This window comes from Tursiops truncatus, chromosome 14 (assembly GCF_011762595.2).
Source record: "Tursiops truncatus isolate mTurTru1 chromosome 14, mTurTru1.mat.Y, whole genome shotgun sequence".
In the NCBI taxonomy this organism is placed as follows: Eukaryota; Metazoa; Chordata; class Mammalia; order Artiodactyla; family Delphinidae; genus Tursiops; species Tursiops truncatus.
The window spans coordinates 707,729-731,765 of NC_047047.1; the positions used below are offsets into that span (position 1 = coordinate 707,729).

The following is a 24,037-nucleotide window of genomic DNA, read 5'->3' on the forward strand; positions in this document are numbered from 1 at the left end:
GAACAGCAAACATTTAAGATTAGTAAGGATTCCAGAAGGTGAGCACAGGGGTGGGAGGGTGAGGGCACAGCAGCAGACACAGTCGTGGAAAAACATGAGTCGTGCTTCAGGAAGAAGGAAGGGCCTCTGCACCGAGGGAGTAACGAAGGTTAGGCTGAGAAGGTACACGGGGGCCCGATGCTGGAGGGCCTGGGATTAAGGAGATGTGTGTTCCTCGCGCCCCAGGCAGACTGAGCTGGCTGAGGGTTTTGCATGGACACTGTCCTGATGTGTCCTCACCCTCCTCCCCGGGGGGTCCCCAGCTCCCCAGCTCAGCCTTGCAGGGCCTGTGCTGCCCGAGGCTGGGAGCATTTCCAAGATTCCACGCTGTGCTCACTGATCTGTCCCGCTGTCCTTCAAAAGGGCCCAAGTACATTCTGGTATTCAGGGCCTTTCTGAACTGGATAAAGAAGAGCTTCCTAATTACATTTCACTTCTCCCTAACAGGGCAAGCTTTTTCCTCCAACTAGTTAAGACTTCCAAAATTATGTTACTTCTTTTCACTTCTGCTCATAACTATGCTGCAGAAAAGACCACCCTTCCCAACCTGCTTCTTCTCTTCAAATCTCACGCCCAACGCAAGCCCCAACTTTCAATCGCTTGTCTGCAGAAGCTTCTCCCTCTGAGATCTTGGCACCCGCTGCCTGAACCTCTCATTCCTGTACTTATTCACCAGTGACAGTGGGTGGTTTCTTGAATAAGCAGCTCTTTTTAGTTTTTCCCAGGTTCAAGACTCTTTTTCAGCTAGTTGACTAACTTGCAAAACCAAATGTTTGCAACGTGTGTGACCTGGAGCCCTGCTACCCAGTTTGCACAAGAACGCAGCTGGAAGACGTGGTATGTGCACAGTGAGGATTTAAAGAAACCATTCACAGAAAGATATCTGAAAATTCCTTTAATTACTTAGGAATTAAAAAACCCATGGGCCAGGACTTGCCTGGTGGCGCAGTGGTTAAGAATCTGCCTGCCAATGCAGGGGACACGGGTTCGAGCCCTGGTCTGGGAAGATCCCACATGCTGTGGAGCAACTAAGCCTGCGAGCCACAACTACTGAGCCCACGTACCACAACTACCGAAGCCCACGCACCTAGAGCCCGTGCTCCACAAGAGAAGTCACCGTAATGAGAAGCCCACACATCACGACGAAGAGTAGCCCCTGCTCGCCGCAACTAGAGGAAGCCCGCGTGCAGCAACGAAGACCCAATGCAGCCAAAAACAAAACAAAACAAAACAAAAAACCCATGGGCCAAAAAAGAGATTCAAAGGAAACTAAAAAGTATTTTCAGCTGAATTAAAATAAAAATACAACGTATCAATTTGTTAGCTGTAGCTGAAGGAGTGCCTAAAGGGATACTTAGAGCTCTAGATGCTTACATTAGAAATTATTTAACAGATAAAATGGAATATAATCACCTGAAAAAGAAAGATTTCGCCGCTACTGCATTATCCCACTCTGCTGACAATCAGCAAATGGTGGCCCAGGACCACCTGAGGAACGTTTACGGGAATGAACACATTAAGCGCCCACCTGGACTGCACACAAGGGTACAGGAAGTGGTTTCACAGCCCCCTCTCTGGTCCTCGGGCGGGGTCCCTGCTGTGTGGATGACCTGGCCGCCAGGAGCTGGTGAAAGCCACAGCTAGCGCCCTCCCCCACTGGCCCCGCCCTCTGCTGGGGGCAGTGACCGCGAGCCAAAGTGGGCTCTATTTTACTCACTCATTTCATCCTGCAGCGTTTCTTGCTTCTGTTTTTGGAGTTTTATTTCTTGTTCCAAATCTTCTATCTTGCTGCTCTTATTAGCTAACTTCTGATTTAATTCTTTCATCAAACGTTCGTAATCAGCAATTTCCATGTTCATCAATGTGGTTTGTTGGGCATCCTGCACATGTTATAATAAAAGATCCACATAACACTAGATGAGTTACTTTTGTTCCAGAATTTCTAAAAGGATGCCACGGGAACACACTGGCTCTATAGAGAAAGTTCATACATTAAGGCAGAAACTACAAGTTGGCTACATTCTAGTTTGTAATTTCAGAAAGTATTTTTGTAATAATTTGACTTTTCAGTGCCATTGTATTTCATTATAGTTTTCATTAACTACAATTGGTGTATCTGCTCTTGTGGGGCTCTTATTTATAAATGTTCATATTTAAGCAACTCTTATAGTACCTTTACTTTTGCCCTCATCTTTGAAAAAGTAGAGAAAAATGAGCCAAAGTTCTAAACATAATACTAACTTTAGCTTTTGACATTAATTAAATCTTCATTTGTCATACAACAATCAGGTATGAAAAATAAAATAGCAAACTGAAGTCTAATAATTTGTGAGCCTAGATTCTTCTGGAGAGACAGGCACTCAGAGAACTACATTAAATTTTCAGTATTTGGAGGCAAATAATCTATAAAGCAGTATTTCAGCACCACAACTAACGTTGTTTTTCAAATATTTCTTTTCTATGTTTACAGAATAGTTTAAGAATGTGAATATTCGTATCGGTTTTGAGTCTGGTGTTTCATTTTACCTTTCTAACCAGCTCTAATTCTTGCATGGTTTTCTGAAGCTGTTTCTTTTCCTTTTGCAGTTGTAGCTGAAGCTCTTCAAGCTCGTTTACAGAACTGGCATGCTCCTAAAAGTAAAAATAAAAACATCACCACCCCTAAGCCAACCAGCATTAAAAAAAAGTATTTGTAAGGGGCTATAAAATAAATCTGAGATATAAAGTACAGAAAGTTCCATACTTAAAAAAAGAATACACCCAAAAATTATAACTTGGATTCTCAAATTCATAGCTGGCATACATTAAGGATTTAATAAACTTTGCTATATTAACAAATGCTACTCATTAGCAAGTCTTTCATTCACTTAAATACTTTGATAAAAATATCACTGTATAAATGAATTAATCCCACAGAACTGTTTTTACCTTTATTTTCTGCTCTTTCTGAAGTTTTTCAGCTTCCAACTCTTTGTCTGCCATGGCCTTGGCTTTGTGGACTTCCAAAATCTGCACTTCTAATAACCGGGTGTTAGACTGCAGTGTCTCAATGCGGGCCAGGAGATCTTCATTATCTGAGTTTAATTTTTCACACTAGAATGACAAATGATTCATTACTGTAAACATGCAGAAAATACACACAGGAGAGGAAGAATAAAATGCAACATTAATGAGAATATTGGCATAGCATAAAAAAGTGAAGATTTCAAAATCGATTCCACAGAATGAAAACGTAAAATCAAGAGTAAGTTTAAAACACTACCACTGTTGATATTAATTTGGCAAACATTACAAGAGACCAGCAGCACTAACAGAGGAGAAGGCGGAAATGAAAAAATGAAAACAAAAAACCCAGAACTGAGATTACAGCAATAAGACGGGATGGTGGCTAGTTTTCTGTCATATTCTTCTCCCAACAGTGGGAAAAAGAAAATAAAGTTTCTGACTATGTATTAAATTTAATTTTTTGTGCAAAAAAATATTAGAATTGAAATATACTTATTACAATTTCCATGTATGCATTTGCTCAATTTAAAGTTACCTGAAAAGTCAGATTCCTTAATTGTCTTGTCAGGTCTTCTACTTGGTGCTCAAAATTATGAGCCCGTTCTTTCTCCAGATCCAACTGCTCTGACTGCTTATCATATTCCAACACAAGATTCTTCAACAAAAGACAAAAGGATTTAACTTTAGGGTATTATCATACACTCAATCAGCCAGACTGTATTACTGAGCCATCTTAATACAAGATTTATGAGTTCATTCCGGAAGCCTGAAATATTTACCTAGGTTCAACATTTGATAGAATACCCAATATATTATACCCAATATATTATATGTTATATAATACAATTAGCATAATCCAGACGACTTTTAGTATGGGTGGGGAAATCTATTCAAGGGAAGAGGATTTAAAATGTATACAATATAGCATCTCCCAGTTATATATCCTTGTCATCAAAAATAAACTTCTGAAATGTATACAACATTTAAGAAGGGAGGAGAAAAAGTTTAACCTGGTCCTGTTAACTCCACCTAAAGAATTCTGCTGAGGGAATTGTTTCGGGCCTGGTCTGAGGTGAGGCAGAGGTGCTAATCGAAGAACACAAGAAGACATTTTATACAGTCTCACCCTTTGATGCAAAACGTTCATCAATTTCTGAAGACTCTAAAACCAACTGAATTGTTTTCTTTGATATTCCTAGTTGGCCCCTACTCAAGGACAGAATCCTGGGACTGACCTTTGTGCTATACACCAGCCTGTGGGGTTATCCTCCAAAATATATGAGTCACTGTTTCCGGATTGCCTGTAGTTTGTTTCCTCTCCCTGCTTCTTATAAACCCTGTTTTTGCCTTGTTCCTGGACTACTGACTGCTCTCCTGCATAAAAATGAATCCCTGTACAAAATAACTAACAAAATGGTTGTGAGTTTTCCTTGAAAGTGGCCTTCAAAGAAGTACAGCTTATCGGTTCCTTCATGGATTGTGCCTTTGGAGTCTTCCCCAAGGTCATCGAGGGTGGAGATGACCTGTTTTTCCTATGTTATCTTCTAGGAGTTTTATAGTTTTGTGTTTTACACTGATGTCTGTGACCCACTTTGAGTTAGTTTTTGTGAAGGTGTAAGGCCTGTGGACAGATGCATTTTTTTGCATGTGGATGTCCAGTTGTTCCAGCACCATTTGCTGCAGGTGATCTTTGCTCCACTGTCAAGAGCTGACTATATCTGTGGTCTGCTTCCAGGCTTTATTCTGTCCCACTGTTCTGTTTATTCTTTCACCAATATCACCCCACACTGTCTTGACTGCTGTAGCTTTACAGTAAGTCTTGAAGTTGGGTAGGTTAATCCTCCCACTTCGTTCTTCTGTTCTTCTTCAATATTGTGTTGGGGACTTCCTTAGCGGTCCAGTGGTTAAGATTCCATGTTTCCACTGCAGGGGGCCTGGGTTTGATCCCTGGTTGGGGAACTAAGATGCCACATGCGAGGCACGGCCCAAAACAAAAAACATTGTGTTGCTTCTTCTGGGTCTGACCTATATCATTTTCCTTCTCTCTGAAGAACTTCTAACATTTCTTGAAAGGCATGTTTACTAACAACAAAGTGTCTCAATTTTTATCTGAGAAACTCTATTGCTTCTTCACTTTTGAAGGATAATTTTACAGGGCACAGAATTCTAGGTTGGTGGGTTTTTTCTCTCAACACTTTAACTCATTCCACATGCTTCTTTTTTGTATGGTTTCTGAGAAGGTGGATGTAATTCGTATATTTGCTCTTCTATAAATAAGGTTATTTTTTCCCCTATGGCTTCTTTCAGGACTTTATCTTTGATTTTCTGTAGTGTGAAAATGACTTGCCTTGGTGTCACTGTTTTGGTATGTACCATGTGTGGTGTTCTCTCAGCTTACTGGATCTGTAACTTGGCGTCTGACCTTAGTTTGGGTAAATTCTCAGTCATTATTGTGTCAAGTATTTCTGTTGCTCTTTCTCTTCTCCTATGGCATTCATTATGCATATGCTATATTTTGTGCAGCTGTTCCACAGTTCTTGGATGTTCTATTCTTTTTTCCCAGTCCTCTGAAATACATATTTTAAACAAATAAATTGGTATACCTGGTCTACCTTTGCAGGAGATAATAATCATATGGGTTCTGAAAATGTGAAGAAGCAAGCTCCCAATGGCTCATAAAAGACAACCTCATATATGAATTTCAAAGAAGTGTTTTTTAAAACATGGACTTATATCTTTATATATTAAGGATACTAACCCCTTGTCATATTTTCATATATCAATTTTATATTTTATCTAGTTCAATTTGTCTTTTCCCTTGTAACTTCTTTAACTGCTTTTAGGTTGAGAAAAGTATTTTGTATCCAGAGCTTGAATGATCAAGTATTTTATTCTAGGTTTAAAAAAAATTGCTTTCATTTTTTGACAAAACTGCAGAATTTATTTTGGTGTGTGGCATGAAGTAAAAATCTAACCAAATTTTCCTGAAGTAGTTTTCTGATTCCTTCTGCATTGGCTTCTGTTTTCAAATCTTACTGGGGTTGCATAGTTTAGTTGGTAAAAGAACAGATCTGGGACCAGACTGCTTGAATCCAACCCCAGCTCTACTAGTTACTTGCTCTGTGACCTCCGTGCCTGATTCCTTACTGGTGAATCAGCAACGTTAACAACATACTTATCACACACATATCAGGTGTGACAAGACAGGTAAAGCACTTAGAAGAGTGCCTGGGGCCTGTGAGTGCTTGTTTTTATAAAGAAGTCTCTTTTCTTTTTTTTTTTTTAAAGATTTTTTGATGTGGACCATTTTTAAAGTCTTTACTGAATCTGTTACAATATTGCTTCTGTTTTGGTTTTTTGGCCCCAAAGCATGTGGGATCTTAGCTCCCCGACCAGGGATCGAACCCACACCCCCTGCATTGGAAGGCGAAGTCTTAACCACTGGACCGCCAGGGAAGTCCCCAGAAGTCTCTGTCTTCTGTTCAATTAACCTGCCTTATTTTTGCATCAGAAATGTATCATATTATGTAGTTTTATAATAAATTTTAGTGTCTGGTAGAGCAAGATGTCAATTTCCTCTTTTCACTTAGTCTCATTAAAGTTCTTCCTGAAATTTCATTTTTTTGGACTACTTTGGTATTTTCTTCTTTCCATCAAGTCCCACTTGATTACTGGCCACTCTCCTCCCCCTACCCGCCTTTACTTTTCCACACAGTATTTTCTTGGATTTTTGTCTGCCACTGGAATTTAAGTCCCAAGCAGACAGGAACTCCCAAGCAGACAGGAACTCCGTCTACTTGGTTGACCACCGTCTCCCCAGTAATCAGTACTTAGCCTGGCTGTATAAATATTTGAATGCATAAATAAATATAATGGTACTCTCTTACTTTTAATTCTTATATTTTTTATAATAGATTCTCATGTTATTTAGGTAGACAAGCAATACTGCCTTCAAATAATGTTTTCACTTTCGTGTTAGACATGTCTAACATTCACATTTATTCACCTGGCCAGAAGACTATTAAATAATAACAGTAACAATGGCCACCTTTTTTGTTACTGATTTTATTAGGAAATCCCAAAACAGAAATTTAGTTTTAAAAAGCAATAGCTTAAAGGCATATTTAAAGCTTAGTCACTTAAAATCTGATACTAGGATGATACATTACACAAAAAAATAGAAAAAAAGATTTACTAAAAAATACAAGGTGATTATGTTATGGACAAGAGTTTTACATTTCTAGTACATTCCTTAACTCAGAAGTTACAAATATAACTTGTTATTAAAATAACTATTTTTACCTTATAGCTTTCTGCTCCTTGAATGAGATCTCTCATGGAAGCAGACACCTGATCCCTTTCTGAGCGAACAGATTCAAGTTCTTCCCGTAGCGTCTGGGCCTATTTTAAATATACAATAGTTTTTTATGTAGAGACAAACTTGATTTTCTAACATGTAAGTTCCTTAAACGTTGCCTTTTTAAGTCACCTTACCTCTTTTCTGCTAGAACCTAGTTCTTTCTTTGCCTTCAAAGCAACTAGTTTTAACTTCTCTATTTTCTCCTCTTTGTCTTTGCATTCTTCTTCCAGATATGCTAAAAACATACAATGAAACAATTATCTATAGACTCAAAGGAAAAGAACGAAAATACACCCATTATTTACTTACTTTAGCCCTAGAAATGGATCTTTAATCTGGAACACAAAATCTGCAATTTGAGATTAAAATAAAGTAAAAGCAAAATATTAATATCTATTTTTTAAAGTAAAAGCTTACTTATTTTCTAAATGAGGCAAACAATGTGAAGAATTTTCATTTTCTTCAATCTTCCAAAACAGCCTGTTTTTTTTGGCCATGCCACGTGGCATATGGGATCTTAGCTCCCTGACCAGGGACAGAACCCGTGCCACCTGCAGTGGAAGTGCAGAGTCTTAACCACTGGACTGCCAGGGAAGTCCCAGCCTACTGTTTTTAGCCATTTCCTAAGTGTCTATAAACTGGAGAGGCTGTCAGGATCCCTTTAACAGTAGAAGATTTCCTGGAAACGCAAGTGTGCTAGGCTTTTAGGTGGTGATGTGCAGATCAGGATCAAGCAGAGGAGATATGAGATGCACTTAAACATTTATGATCCATAGGCACATGCCTCTTGGTTGGTGGGTCTGATTTTTACAACTGAACCTGCGATCTGCTTACACGTCCAATCTGGGTCTCTCCCGTATCCTCTCTAGCCATCTCCCCGACTTAAACACCAGTGTTCCTGATCTTACTTCTTGGTTCTGCTTAACTTCAGCTACGATCTGAATTTCTGTCCCTGCTTCTTCATCCAGTGTTCACAGCACCTGTGTTCACGTATGCTGCCCTCCTCTGGCTGCGACAGGTGCACTGCGTGTGCCCACAGCACAGGCCAAGTGTTCCACTTCTGCATGTCATCCCGCATAGTCTCACCTACTCAGGCATCAGTGTAGCAATTCTCCCCCCTCTTGTGCAGCAAATCCCCCTAACAGATTTTTTCCCAACAGTTTACAAACATGCAATAAGAAAAATATCACCAAAGAGATTAAGGTCAGGAACAAAGAGTGGAAGCAGCTAAAGAGGGCAGGGGAGGGTCATGATAGGACAGGTGAAACATCACACAAAGAAAGGCAAAAGAGCACGCCTCCCCTCTGGACACTGTCCCATGTCTTCTTTCTTTTATAGCAAAACTCCTTCTAGGCGTGGTCTATACATGCCCTCCTCACCTTTCTCTTCCCCCATTTTCCCCCTGAACCTACTTCAACCAGGCTCGGGCTTCAGTACATCATGGCAAGTGTTATCAAGTCGCCAATGAGCTGGGTGCTGCTTAGCTCGGGTTAGCTCTGACTGCTAGTGTGACCCTTCTTCCCTCCTCAAGCACTTCCTCTACCTGTACTTCATCTGTCTTAGCTTCAAAGACATCTTATGCTCTGGGCTCTACCTCACCGGCTATTCCTTCTCATTCTCCTTGATTCTTTCTATCTTTCTGACTTTTGACAGAGAACTGTCTCTGGTCCTCGTCTTTTTTCCTACGCTCACTTCCTTGGGATCTCAACCTCATGGCTTTTAATGCCCACTGTGTTAAGCATGGAGTCTTATCTGGTCTAACCCTCTCCCCGTAACTCCAGATTTGCACAGTTAGTAGTCTACTCGACATCTCCAGTTGGGGTGGTAATTAAGTTTCATTTGTCTAAAACTGAACTCATGCTCTCCCCTAACCCGACCTTCCCCGGTCATCCATTACAGAAAACTGTGGGTCATTCCAAATTCTTTCAACCACCCGTCCCCTCTCCCCCACCAATCCCACTGGGCATTAAACTGGGGAATTATGGGTACATCACACAACACTTTTTTGTTTCTCCATCTTAAAATAGGAATAAAAGAGCTACCTCCTAATGTTACTCTGAGGAATAGATGGGTATGGGGAAGTCCCAGCTCTTCTGCACAACACACCAGCCCTTTCACGCTCAGACTCCTGCCTCTCCAGGATTTCCTAGGAGGCTCCTGGACGTCATGGATGCTAACGTACGAGCACCTGCTGTTTCCTCCTGCTGCAGTACCTTTCTTCTCGTGTCAAATTTCTCATTCTTCAACACACAAGTACAGCCTATTCTGTGATGTTTTTCCTAACTCAAAACGAGCAGTTAATCATATCTTCCTGTACTGTCACCAGCGTACCTTGTCCACACCCCGAAGTACTGCAGTAACAGCCCCTTCTTGCAGTGAGTTCTTTGAAGACACGGTCTGCGTGGTGTGTATCTTAACCCCCTTCCTATTACCAGTGCCTAGGTAGTTGGGCATTCAAATAAGGTTGCTAAATGCATGAAAAATCCAAAACCAATCATGGAACCATTTATAAATGGAATCACATCACTCCTTTGGATTAAACAGTAGAAAGTGAGAGTTTTGAAAGGGAAGGCAAGCAGATGGCAGCGGGGCAAGAGTGGCGGCATCGGGAAGAGAGAGCTACTCATGTTTTTAACAACCCATTAATTGGTGACAATACTTCCCAATCTATTCTAACACTAAGAAGAATCCGTGTAATTAACTGTGACAACATATGCAAAACCATAGTTACCTATTTTTTCTTCAAACTCTTTTACTGAAGGTTGATCACTTTCTACAGAAGGTGATTTCTCTAAGGAATCCTAGATTTTATAGGAAAAACAAAGACAATCACTGCATTCCCCATGATGTACTGGCCGTCATGTTAAGCATGAAAAAAATCATTATCAAAGAGAATTCATACAAAAAGCAATCTGGTGAACAGTCTTTCTCTTCCCTTGATAGACCAGGTAATTCTGACCTTATCATGCATGTAGCATAATGCTTTTTACCATAAACATAGTATAGGTCATGTGTTTTACTATAAAAAACAGCAATATCCAAGGCCAAGACGAACCACCCAACAGATATCAACTACATAATGCAATAAGGAAAGATTAAACGATGATTGTAGTTTATCCTGTCATGATCTGGGGAAAAAACCCTAAATTTCTGGCTAAAATTAAATACCACTTTAGCCTACATTTCTGCTCAACAGTGCTCTTTAAGTTAATATGCATACCACACAGGATGAAATTCAAATTTTTCCATGTTTACTTGTAGCTTTGCTGGTAACTAATTATACAATTTTAACATTTAACCCCCTAATCATCTAATCTTATATAAAAACAAAATTCTAAAATGATCTAAAACCAAAAAGTGATCAATGTGATAAGGTGTGATGTGAAAATGTTTAATGTACTTTCAGAAATACGCATGTGATCTTAAGTGCTAAAAATTTACTTCTGACTTCAAAGTGCAGTAATATATTTTCTAGAGTCTATGACTAGAACTAAGTATTTTAAAATCAATAAAATGCAAATTAATAGTACCTTTAATGATATCAACTCTGCTCTCACATCTTGCAATTCTGATTCTTTTTGTTCTAGTAATGGCCTTAGGTTTTCAAGTTCCTTTATAAAATATTTTCCTTTTTCATTTTTACTACATAATTTTTGAGATAATTCTTCAACTTGAATTAGGAGATTCTGATTTTCAAGCCTTGTTTGTTCATTAGCATTCTTCATTTCTAGAAGATCAGACTGCAGGGCCTCTTTTTCCAAGAGGGTTTCTTCTAACTCTTTCCTTAAGAGAGGTTTCTCTAGCTCATGGTCTCTTAGTAAAGACCTAAGTTCCTCACATTGAATCACATTCTCTTCTTGGAGAAACTTAATCTCTTTTTCTAACTCTGCTACCCTTTTACCATACTGGAAGACCAAGTTGTGTTTTTCTTCATTTATTTTAGCTAAGGATTCACCTACAGCTTGTAGGACACTTACAACATCTTGTTCTTCACTTTTTTCTGAAACTTTTGACTCCATTTGTTCAAGAAAACCACACAACTGAGCTCTGACAAATAACTTCTGAAGTTGCTCATTTTCCAAAAGTTTATTTAAATTATCTCTTTCTTCAACTGTTAACTGAAGTTTCTTTTCTAATTCAGAAATCTGCTCCTTCAGCATAAAATCTCCTTCTTTTTGAGATAGGAGAGATTCCAAATCCCTACTCAACTGGTTCTTTTCTGAACACAGTCTACTATTTTCCTCATGAAGAGACTTCACTTCAGATGACACTGCTTCCTGGTCTTCAGAGAGAGTTTTCAACTGAGCCATAAGCTTTTCCAGTTTTTCGTCATTTTGATCCTTTTCTTTTAAGGTTTCTTCTAGTTGTGCTGTTAATTCATTTACCTTTTGTTCTAGCTCACTGTTGCACTGGGTAGTCTGCTCCACTTTCTCCCCGGGTCCTACAATAAACCTTTCTCCCCTTTCACGTCTGTGATAGACAGTCTCCACCTCTTCATGAGAACCTTTAATTTTACTTATGAGATCATCTTTTTCCTCAGTAAGAGAACTTATCTTTGCTTCAAATTCTTGTAACATGGTATCTCTCTGACTGAGACTAACTAAATATACTTCATTCTTTTCTTGAAGGTTCTTTATGGTATTTTCAAGTTCTGGTACAATTTGTTGCTGTGTTAATAACTTTTCATTTTCTCTCTGGAGACTATTCATGGTTTCAAGAAGAGCATCTTTTTCATTAAATGCAGTTCTGAGCTTCTGCTGAAGTTCATTAACATCAGATGCTTGCTGTTGCTTCATTGATTCAAACTCTTGACTTATTTTTCCAGCAGATTCCCCCAACTCTGCTTGTAAAATTTCCATAATCTCTCGTAAACTCTCATAATTTAAAATTGCTTCTTGCTTTTCTTGTTGTAGGTTTTCACACTGTTCCTTAAGACCCTGTATTTCAAACATCAGTGTTAATTTTTCTTTTTCTGAACCTGACAATAATGCCTCATTTAGTTCTGATATTTCTTTTTGATGTTGTTCCTTAAGACTCTGTACTTCTTTGTTATGTTGTTCTACGGTACAGCAAAATTGTTTATTTGAATCTTCTAGCTCAGATTTTAATTTTTCAACTACACACCCCTGTTCTTCTTTAGCTAGTAATAATTCATTAATTTTAAATTCTAAATCTTCCCGTTCGTGGAAAAACTCATCCTTTGTATGCTGGGCGTCAATTTCAAGTTTTAATTTAAGATTATTCATGTAAGTTAACTCGTCTTTTAAGATGCTATGTTGAGACTTCAGTTCTTTTAGGGTATCTTCTAAGTGTTTGACTTTTTCATTTACTGCTTGTTCTACAAGAGTATCTTCCTGTAAGAGCAAAGAACACATCTGATTTTCCTGGTTTGCGTTTTCTAATTCACATTCATATTTCTCCTGAAGGTTCTTCTCACTTGCCTCACACTGTCTGACTAAGTTCTCCTTTAGCTGGTTTAAATGATTTACTTCTGCTTCGTGTTCTTTAGCAGATGCTTCAATCTGGCACTTCAATTCCTTCACCTCTTCTTGGTGTGTAGATTTCAACTGTAAAAGTTCCTCTTGCAAACTATTAATTTCTTTTTGGTACTGCTGAGAATTAGCCTCAATGACTCCTTGGAGATGAGTAATTTCTCGCTCCTTTTCATTTGTGGCAACTTCTAACTGCTTTTGCAGACATAAAATCTGCTCCTCAAAGGCCGGCTTGATTTTCTGAATCTCTTCCTGTAGTTTTTTAACATTACCTTCAGAATCACTCTGAAATTTGATTTGTTCTGAAAGCTCTAATTGTTTTTTTGATGCTTCTTCCAGTTCCTTTTGCCAACCAGCTTTATCGTTACTGTATCTGGAATGTACTGCCATTAATTCATTTTTCAAATTTTCCATTTCTTTCACATAGTTTCTTTGTGATTGTTCAAACTCCTCGCGCACATCTTCCAACTTAGTTGCAGAATCCTGTAAAAGTAAGCACACAAAAATTATTTAAGATAAAACAAACCCCTGCCCTCAGGAAAAATTAGGCTCATAAAAGAAGAAATGAGCAGAAATGTACATGAAGAAATATGATGCTGAGATTCCAAGAATTCTGCTTAGAAGCTCCGACTACCTTAAGCAGTACTAAACAGGTTACTCAAAGAAATAACTAAAAGCTAGGAAATCTCTGCATTTAATTTTCCTTTAAATGGTAATAAATTATGTAAGTTGTATTAAGTCATAGGCTTTAATGAATATCTCCTGAATAGAGTAATACAGCTTTGGGGAGAAAATTAGCACAGACCCAAAAGACAGTTGAATATCCCAGAACTGAATACACAACTTTCTTTCCTTTCTTTTTTCTTTTCCTTCCTTCTTTCCTTCCTTCTTTCTTTTTCTTTTTCTTTCTCTCTCTCTCTCTCTTTCTTTCTTTTAGATAACATTTAGAGTATGTGTGACAATCAACTTATTTAAATAATTTTTTTTATAAAATAGGTATTTTTTCCCATTTTTATTAAAGAATATTACAACTAAAATGAAGATTACACAATGGAACAAGTAAATGTTAGCTCTATCTCTAAGTAGTTGGGTGATTTCAGTTATTTTTCTTTTTAAATATCAATCTGTTTCCTTGTCTGTAACTATTACAGTTAAAATCAGATCAGATGCTTTTTAAGGTCTTGGCTCTAAAATGCATAACTATACTATGTAAGTTAATAAAAAGCAAAAAAAAATAAAATGTTGCTTTACCTCAACCTCCTGCTTCATTTTAATATTTTCCTTCTTCAAAGAAACACACTGTTGCTCAGTCTCTGCTTTTTCCAAAAGCATAGCATCCAGACGTATGGTCAATGCCTGTTTTGGAACAGGATGATTTGTTTGCCTGAGGTTAAAAATGGTGGATTGACTTCATGCATAATTACCTCCTCACCTTTTCCAAACCATGCTAAAGTAAGAATATTTAAAAAGCTATATACATAAAAGCAAAGTAAAAAGGAGAAAAGACATAAGGGTATGAGAAATTTCAATATAACTTTGGAAAACTGAAAGTGGAGGACATGGAAGACGTGAGTTAGAAAGAACAAGAAGTCTATAACCTCAGGGCTTGTGCAGGGAAACACATGAGAAGCTGGCAAACACTAATTAGAAAACTAAATGCTCAGGAACTGGAGAGTCAGGTTCAAAAATCGGATTGACTGACAATCTCAATCAGGAGTGCTTAGAATAATGGGCAAGAAATCACCAGTGTCCCCCCTACCCCAGAGAAGTTTACCTCCTGCAGAAATGAAGCAGGAAAGGAAGTTAATGAAGTGGAAAATAGAACAGCCAAGAGTCAGTTCTTTGAAAAAAGCTAACAAAATAGACTTCTTGTAAGACTGATCAAGAGAAGACAGAAGTCACAAACAATATTATGAATAACAGGGGAACCTATCTATATATAAATTACAGATTATACAGTTAAGAAGAATATTATGATTAATTATTAATCTGCCAATCATACTGAAAAGTAAAATGGTATGGATAAAACTTCCTAGAAAAATGTAACTCAAGAAAAAAAATTAAAAAGCATCATCGGGCTTCCCTGGTGGTGCAGTGGTTGAGAGTCCACCTGCCAATGCAGGGGACACAGGTTTGTGCCCCGGTCTGGGAAGATCCCACATGCTGCGGAGTGGCTGGGTCCGTGAGCCATGGCCGCTAAGCTTGTGCGTCCGGAGCCTGTGCTCCGCAACAGGTGAGGCCACAACAGTGAGAGGCCCACGTACCGCAAAAAAAAAAAAAAAAAAAAAAAAGCATCATCAATACTATTACTACTTAAAAATCAAACTAGTGGTTTAAAATTGTCCACCAAAGAAAACAGGAGGAACAGATAGTTTTATAGGTGAGTTCTATCAAGCTTTCAAAGAACAGATTATCCCAATTACATATGAATTTTTTCAGACAAAACAAAAAGCAAGAAGAATTCTCAAGTTATTCTACACAACTGGCATAACTTGATGACATTATGCAAGGACTCTACAGATAGGAAAATCACAGACCCATTTCACTGTGAATTTAGATAAAGTTAATCTTAAACATTAAAACCAAGATAAAATCCTAAAGAAACCTTAGTCAACTATCACTCCAGAACTGCCTCTGAACTTCTTTTGTGAAATAATAAAGAAAAACTCTTGTTCAAAAATACAAAAACAAAGCAGATGTAGAAAATATTTAGAGTTCTATACCAAGTTATAACTATTATTCAAACATGAGAGTAGAATAAAGCCACTTTTAAATACAAGATGACACAAAAATTTTCCTCCTATGCATCTGTTCTTAGGAAGCTGGAGAAGGACATGCTCTACCAAAATGAGGTTAACCAAGAAAGTGAATGACCTGTGACCCAGCAAACAGGGTGGGGGGGCCAACATATGAAAGCAGTATAATTCACTGGATCATGGCAAAAGGCCGACTCCAGGAAAACCACAGCAGACCTGGAGAACAACCAGACCAAGTTAGCACAGGACAGAAGGCTTTAGGAGGCAGGTGTCCAGAAAAAAATATAAACGATTATTTGATCTATTTGACCAGTTGGCAAGTAGGAGTCATTGTGAAAGATAGCTAAATTTTCATCTGTTGTAACAGGAAGTTAATAGCTAAATGTCTCACCAAGGGATAAATCAAAGAAAAGGAGAATAAGCATATTATTCAGAAATACAGAGATAATTTCCATAAGCTATTTAGAATTATAAGTTATTTAGTTGTTAGTACTATTTCTAAATCATGAGCATATATTACTTTTGTTAAAACAATTTTAGTTTTAAAATTAGTTTTTTCACATTGCATAGTATTGCAATGTAAACTCCTGTTTGGTAAATTATCAGGGGAAGCCTGAAAACATTAATAATTTTAGGAGATATACAGAGGACATTATCTGAAAACAGCTATAAATATCCTTAAAGAGTAGAGGCACAAATGGACAGTTATTTCCTAGGAAATACAAATTTGATTCCAGCAAAGAGAAAACAATAAGTGATACGTACTAGAAATTCCGCATCTTGACATGCAATTTTTACCTTCCTCTTGCATTTGGAAGCAGCATATAAGTTCACTGTAATACCATACACCTCAAATTTTGACATGGAAAATATGGGTTTTTATTCCTCTTTTTTAAAAGTCAAATATGCCAGGTTTGCAATAAAACTTTAGATGTATTTCAATGCACTAGAAGATGACTATCAGAAATTTTAATAACTAAAACTTGTAAAAAGCCATACATTTTTATGGCTTTTTTTGAATACAGAAAATTCTGTATTCAAAGCCATGTTTTTCCAGTGTACTTTTCCCAGTGAAGAGACAAAACATAGCAAGAAAGTCTTTTCCCTTTTCCAGAGGTGCAGAGGACATATCACATTGCAGTATATGATTTTCCTAAAACAGAAAACTTACTTACAGCAACTGAATAACTGATGCATAGCTCCGCCAATCACTCCCCAATGTAATTTTCTCATTAACACTGGAGACCAAAGATTTCATTCTCATTTAATTTTACCAACCTTTACTTTCTGAGACTTGAGTGGTCAGGATAACATGCTTTAATATTAAATTAATAACCTGAAAGGTAAAGTTAGCTAACTGAGAGAAATTTTCTACCCTTAAATTTTTAGGAGTAGTTTTGACAGAAGGGGAGAATACATTGATAAGGAAATAAGGGACAGATATTTGAATATTCTGAAATGCAACAGCATGAAAAGTATTTTAAGGGCCAAGAGTTAACTGATGCAAAATTAGAACAGAATCTCTGCAGTGCTCTTTTCAAATACAAAAACCTCCTTTTTCGTGCGGGTGTGCATGGATGGATGGATGTATACATGTGTGTAGAAAATATCCCCCAAATAATATATGGTAATAATAAAACCATCGAGTACTTGCGTGACAGATCCAGCTCTACGTACTGTATGTACTAACTCATAATACAACTCTATGAAAGTAGGCCTTATCGTTATCCCTAGTCTACAGATGAAGGAAGGGAAGGAAGTTAAGAAACGTAGCCGTAAAAAAAAAAAAAGAAACGTAGCCGTGGTCACATAGCTGGTGTGTGGCACAGCAGGGGTCTGAAGGTGTGAATCAGGTGGTCTGGCTCCACAGTCAGAGCTCTTTAACTACATGGAGTTGTACTTTTGCTATTACTAATCAGGGAAATACATAGTGACCAAATAAACAAAACCATTACGAATTCAGTAATGCTTCAACCAATCGGCGCATTACGAATCCAAATGGTATTTGTGTATACCATTCAGGATTCATACACTGTTCTAGCTAAATGAAGAACAAAATGGTAGTGTAAGGTATGCACAGCGATTTAAAGACTCCTGGTAGTAGCTTCATGGGAGTCCCTCAATTGTGCATGGCTCACAAGTTGGGACACTAAGATAACATATAATCAAAGAATAGATAGATACTATGACTCAAATTACAAACATGCAAAAGCAAGGAAAAAAATTTTTTTCTGCAGAGCTTTGAAAAGCAAAGAAACTTTAAAGAAGGTAGGCCAAGTGGGGGAAGGAAAAGCATTTAATTACATTAAGTAATTAATAAGTAAGAATGAGCAACTCAGGATCTTAAACAGGGAATAACAATATAAAAACAACATTCTATCATCTGACGAGAGTATGTAGAAGTAAAAGAGAAAGAGAGCCCAGTTACGGGTTATCAAGGTAAGTACGGTTAGCAAGTAAGACATGATGTGTTTAACAAAGAACCGTGGGAATGGAGAGAATCATCAAAGTCCTGAGCGTGGCTGGGTTTTCTGATGGGGAGAGGGAAGAGCAGGCCTGAGACTGAAGCAATAACCATAATTACAGTGTGTAAAGGATGAAAGGACAGAAAGTAATACCACTTCAGAACAGAAAGGGACGCAGAGGTCATTCACCTCTCTTTTTACAGTCAACCAGAAAGGTGAAGAGTGGAACCAAGGGCAGAGAGGAAGTGGAACAAAAGGCACGGAAGCCAGAGAGTGCTCAAGCAGGCTGACAGCCCTCAAGGAAATCCGACTTATCATCAGGCATCTCCTCTAAGTAAAGAAGTGAAAATTAAAGCAATACTACAACTGTTTCATTACCTTAATAATATCATCAGTTCCTCCAGCAACAGCTTTCGATCTCAATTCTTCAATTTCTTTCTCCAATTCTAAACAATTAAAAAAATAAAAAGATACTAGTTCAGAAATGAAGAAAATAATTACTGGCTCAAGTGATAAGTACATTCTTAAAAAAAAATCACTATAAATTAGAATACATTTAAGAAGCAGCAGATATGGTGAGGAAGCACTAAGTTCACCCAGCATTACCTTTTATTTTCCTTTTTATTATGGAAAACTCCAAACAAATTAAAAAAACCCAGAGAGAATAGTGCGATTAATCTCTATGCTCCATCATCTTGGTTTAATAATTACTACATGACCAACCTTGTTTCATCCCAACCTGTATTCATTTCCTCCTTCCCCTCTTGTCTTATGCATCCTGATATTTTTGAAGCAAATCCCAGACATTATTTCAGCTGTAAATAACTTCTTACTGTATAATCTTAAAGCAACAACTAACCTCATATTAAACATACATGTTAATCTATTTCATCAACTCATGTCTAGGTCTGGAGCCTAGGACATCTTTCCAAATAAATTACTCTCTTATCATAAGCTGATCCAACCTCCAGAAACACAGTTTGACCTTTTCTAGTAGTAAATAAGTCTTGGCTTTTAGGCAGGGCAGTTAAGTTACTGAAAATTCAAGAGCTCACCTACACATATTAAAAAAGGATACTAATATCTTTGTCTTTTTGGAATATAAAGAAAGGGAAACTGAATAGGCAATCAACCAACTTCAGTAAATAAATATATTTCAAAATTCCAGGAACAGAAATCTTTTACTACTTTACTTGGGGCCTCTTCTTACTTCCTTGGGCTCAGAACTTCATGTCTCTAACATTTCAACTGGCAACTCTAGGAAAAAATGCTTTACTCAGAAAAATATACGATCCACATGAGGAAAAAAAAAAGTGCTGAACTTTAACAAACTGTTTTTAAAATCCTCCTCCCTGATTTTATTAATTCAAAGGTAACTGCAGTTTAGGGATATGAGATAATAAGAAATATCAGAAGCAAAGTTTACAATGCTAACTAACAACAGATTCCACTACGCTAATATTATTGGATTCGCTGATAAAACAAGCCAATGTACTATTACAAAACTAAGAGTTGTAACCATGATTAAAAAAGATTGCGGTCAAGACGAATATTTTCAACCCAATACCTGTACATCTTGATTTAGCTTTCTGTATTAGCATCATCTGCTTCTTGGCAAACTTGATAAGATCTTCCTTGGGCAATGTTTCCAGCTGGAAGAGTCAGTGATGTTACCAATTAGGGAGAATTCATGTTTCTACTACACCACAAAAAAGAAACATAAAGTCTGCCTAAAAATAAAAAACATCCTACTGAATAGATCTTTATGTCAACCAAGCACCACATTTTTTAAGATTAGCAAATGCAAGTTTCACTCAATAATTATTAGCTCAGCAACTATTATGAAATGTAGAGAAAATCGCACGTATCCTCTTACATTACAGATATCCTTGTTACAGGTTAAGACACTTTCTAGATTTTGATTTAATTGCAAAATTAGGGAACTGCGACTAATTCTACGTAAAGTTCCTTCGATCTGTAAAATTGCTTCGTCCTATTCAAGGCTGAAAGGAGCCTCTGGCCACATGAAAACACGTAAGCCTAATTACAGCGATAAGATGAATCAGGGTGCGTTTAGGCTTTACCTAAAAATCAGGGAAAGTTCCTTAACCCCTGCAGGCTCAGTTTTCTTAGGCATAAAGCTGGCATAACCACATTATTTATCTCACGGTTACCGTGAAGCTTCAATGCAGTCGAGTGTTTGGGCGAGTGTCTCAAAGTCAGCTTGAAACAATAAACCTCGGCGGCAAGTCCCCATCTCCTGGGCGCCCGTTCAGGGCCCCAGCGGCGACCTGTGCTCACATCGCTCACATCAGCGGAGGCGCAGGCAGAGCCGAGACCGCGACGCCCGCCCACCGCTGGGACCTCACAAGCCAGACGGCTTCATCTAACGTTGGGAACCTGCGGAATCTCTCAGCAGCGCTGAGCCGGGCGGCAAGGAGACGAACTCAGGCGTCACACCAGGGAGCTCCGAGAGGAGGGACTAAACGCGCGACCGTGACAGCTCAGGCCGAGAGCCCGGAGGAAAGTTGTCCCCCAGGGAGCCCCCTCCCCTCCCGGCAAGACCCCGCCGCTCCAGCGTCTCTTCACCTTGGATTTCCCGGTCCCAGGAGCGGCCGGCGAGGCCACCCCGTCGTGAACAGGCTCCTGCAAAACACAACGAAAGCCAGCCGGTCACATGCGGCTGTGCGGACCCCGGCGGGCGGGGAGGGCAGGCGGGTAGGGGCGGTGGTCCCTCGGCCCCCGGGCCCCCGCGTTACCTCCATGGCCACCCGCAGCCCGCACTTCCGCCCGCTGACTCCTACGGAGCCCCGCCGCGGGTCAAAGGTCGCGCTTCTCCGCTGGCCCCGCCCCCGCGTCTCCAAGGCCGCGGCCCGGCGGCGCTTCCGCTTCCGCCTCGGGAGGTGGCTCCCCGCGCGCTCCGCCTCGCCCCCGGGCCGGCCCCCGAGGGGGCGTGTCGTGTCGTGTCGGACCCGTGGGCGGGGCCCGGCGCGCCACTGGGGCAGTGGGGGCCCCGGCCCCTCCTGGGAGGGTCGGGCACTGTCGGGCCGCGCGCGCTCAGGCGGCCGCCCTAGTCTCCTGTCCCGTCACCTGCCCCCTTAGCTGTCCCATCTCCTGTTCCCTCTCCTGTGCTTCAGCTGTCCCTCACCTGTCTTATCTCCTGTCCTTCTCCTGTGCTCTCAGGTGTCCCTTCAGCCCCCCTCAGTTCCCCCAGACGCCCTTGCCTCGGAACGGGCGCGTGGCTGTGCCCTGCGGCTGCAGGTGGCCGAGGGGACGAGGCGCAGCTGTTCCTGAGGCGAATGGGTGACCGCAGAGCAGGAGCGCTGTCCCTCCTGGCAGCCTGGACACCGGCCCTCCTCCTGGACGGTGAGTAGTCCCGGCGCCCAGCCCCGCTCCGGGTGGACGGGCGGGTTGGGGACCTGTGCTGACACACCTGCCTTTCGTGGCCGGTAGCTCTTTCTTTGAGCGGGACTGAGGAAACAGGCCCGAGTGTGGGGACGCTGGCCGGGGGAGGGAGGCGGCCTGGGGACGGTGGGGACGGGCGGCGCCAGGATGGTCGGGGCAAAGACGTGCTGCCGCAGCCGGTGCCTCCCCTCCGCTCCGTGGGCCACCAGCCTGGCACTGGCTGTCACTTGTCACTTGCAACGCCCTGACGCAGGTCGTGGGATGAAGTTCGCCAGCTTGGGGAAAGGATCGTCCTGAAGTGAGCTGGCTTCGGAAAATGCCCGTAAATCTGGACAGTGGGCGGGGTTGTAAAATGAGTGACTTTCCTCGGGACTAGAAAAACAGCCTCAGACGGCTTTTTAGAAAAATCACGAGTAATTCCTAAAAGCCACCAAAGTTCTCAATGTTTACGTGGCAGTGAATACCGTTAAGGAGGAGTGACTAAATGCGTTGGCAGGTAGTGTTGGTGAAACTCGAGACTTTGAGCACCTTTTGGAGAAAAAGAGGACTTTCTGTTGCCCCCTCTCCATCTAGTCCATTGCCTTGTATATATATTCATGCATTGCACTGCATGCAGACTTAATTGAATCTAGGAATTAATTGATACAGAAACCGATCAGCAGGACAGAACCTAAGATCACTGGTCATTTTCTTCTGGGTTTTGAGGAAACTTAGAACTAAGACTACAGGGCTTTTGTTGTATCTATTAACATCAAGGACGTTATAGCATTTTATTTTCCCTTCCAGTATGAGATCCAGGCTAGAATCAGGTTTTGCATTTAATTGTCACATCTCTTTAGGTTTCTTTAATCTGGAACATTTCCACAGTCTTTCTTTGTCTTTTATAAAATGGACATTTTGGTCAAACTTTGGACATTTTTGACATTTTATAAAACAAAACCAAAAAAACCCCCAAACAACTGAACTCGTAGATACAGAGAAGAGATTGGTGTGGCAGAGGCAGGGTGTGGGAGTGGGCAAGATGGGTGAAGGGGGTCGAAAAGTACAAACGCTGATTTATGAAGCAAATAAGTCTGGGGGATGTTGTGTGCAGCATGGTGACTACAGTTAATAAGACTCTACTGTATACTTGAAAGTTGCTGAGAGAGTCGATCTTAAAAGTTCTCATCACAAGGAAAAAATGATGGTATTTACTAGACTTATTGTGATGATCATTTCGCAATACATACAAATATCAAATCATTATATTGTACACCTGAAACTAACGTTATATGTCAATTATAGCTCAATAGAAAAAGGAATAAGAGGGCTTCCCTGGAGGTGCAGTGGTTGGGAGTCTGCCTGCCAATGCAGGGGACGCGGGTTCGTGCCCCGGTCCGGGAAGATCCCACATGCCGCGGAGCGGCTGGGCCCGTGAGCCATGGCTGCTGAGCCTGCGCGTCCGGAGCCTGTGCTCTGCAACGGGAGAGGCCACAGCAGTGAGAGGCCCGCGTACCGCAAAAAAAAAAAAAAAAAGGAATAAGAAATTTGGCATTTTTGAAGTCCTCTCCACCTTTTATTTTTTCAATTAACGTACAGTAATATTATCTTTTCTTTTGGCATACAGTTCTTTGAATTTTAATACATGTACAGACTCTTGTAATCACTGGCATAATCAGTCCACAGAATAGTTTCATTACCCTCACCCTACCCCATCGTGGCTGACACGCCTCCCATCCCTAATGTCTGACAACCGCCATCTGTTCTTCATCACTATCACTTTGTCATTCATGAATGTCATATAAATGGAAACAAACCTTTTGCGACAGGTTTCTTTTCCTCAGCAAAATGCCTTTGAGATTCGTTCAGGTTGTCTCATTTGTCAATGATTTGTTCCCTTTCATCACTAACTGATACTCATTGTACGGATGTGCTGTTGTTTATCCATTCACCAACTGCAGGACATTGGGTTCGTTTCGAGTTTTGGGGTAATTATGAATAGAGCCACTATAAACATTCACGTCCAGAGTTTTGTGTGGACATAAGTTTTTATTTCTCTAGGGTACGGACCTAGGAGGGGAAATTGCTGGGCTCTGTGGTAAGTATGTTTAACTTTTTAAGGAACTGCCAACTGTTCATCCTGATCGTTACCCGGCAAGTGGCAGAGGGCATCTTTCTGGGGATAGCCACATTTAGTGACCACCTGCCTTGGTAAGGTGTGCAGACCAGGATGTGAGGGAAGCAGTCACACCCTTTTTGAGTTGATTTTTCCAGAGGCCATCTCAACGCTTAACAATATCAAATGTCTGCGGAAGGCAGGGAGCACGGGAGCTCCATTGAATACCCCCCGGTCAGCCATTGTCAAGCTGCTTTTTTGGTAAAAGGCATGCTATGTTCAGGTTGCAAGCTCCACAAAACCAAACACACGACAAATTCTAGTTTCAGGGGCTGCAGCAGTGTGACTGCAGTTGGCTGACTTGACTGAAACAGCAGCACCAAAACCTGAAAAAGTGTCACCGGTGATGAGGCTCCACC

At 40.2% G+C, this 24,037-nt stretch overlaps 1 protein-coding gene and 1 long non-coding RNA gene across 10 annotated transcripts in view; one reads left to right on the forward strand and one right to left on the reverse strand.

Annotated features, from left to right (window-relative positions):
- The window catches only part of GCC2 (GRIP and coiled-coil domain containing 2), a 36,359-nt gene extending 15,392 nt beyond the window's left edge, over positions 1-20,967 (reverse strand). For 3 of the 6 annotated variants that reach the window (XR_012325560.1, XR_012325561.1, XM_073790934.1), the window contains exons 1-13: positions 20,878-20,967; positions 20,708-20,764; positions 19,686-19,770; positions 18,497-18,564; positions 14,149-14,253; positions 10,936-13,380; positions 10,137-10,206; positions 7,540-7,640; positions 7,348-7,446; positions 3,581-3,700; positions 2,968-3,132; positions 2,566-2,670; positions 1,757-1,919 (exon numbers count right to left, since the gene is read on the reverse strand). Coding sequence is in view for 4 of the 6 variants with exons in the window: in XM_073790934.1 (XP_073647035.1) it covers positions 1,757-1,919; positions 2,566-2,670; positions 2,968-3,132; positions 3,581-3,700; positions 7,348-7,446; positions 7,540-7,640; positions 10,137-10,206; positions 10,936-13,380; positions 14,149-14,253; positions 18,497-18,564; positions 19,686-19,770; positions 20,708-20,764; positions 20,878-20,883 (3,589 nt within the window). In the remaining 2 variants the exon portion in view is untranslated. Of the gene's footprint in view, positions 1-1,756; positions 1,920-2,565; positions 2,671-2,967; positions 3,133-3,580; positions 3,701-7,347; positions 7,447-7,539; positions 7,641-10,136; positions 10,207-10,935; positions 13,381-14,148; positions 14,282-18,496; positions 18,565-19,685; positions 19,771-20,707; positions 20,765-20,877 lie in introns of those variants that run through there. The other 3 variants (XM_019931295.3, XM_073790932.1, XM_073790933.1) reach the window with 2 other exon arrangements.
- The window catches only part of LOC109549324 (uncharacterized), a 401,131-nt gene continuing 397,456 nt past the window's right edge, over positions 20,363-24,037 (forward strand). For all 4 annotated transcript variants that reach the window (XR_012325564.1, XR_012325562.1, XR_012325565.1 and 1 more), the window contains exon 1: positions 20,363-21,484. This is a non-coding gene — a long non-coding RNA (uncharacterized lncRNA). The remainder of the gene's footprint in view (positions 21,485-24,037) is intronic.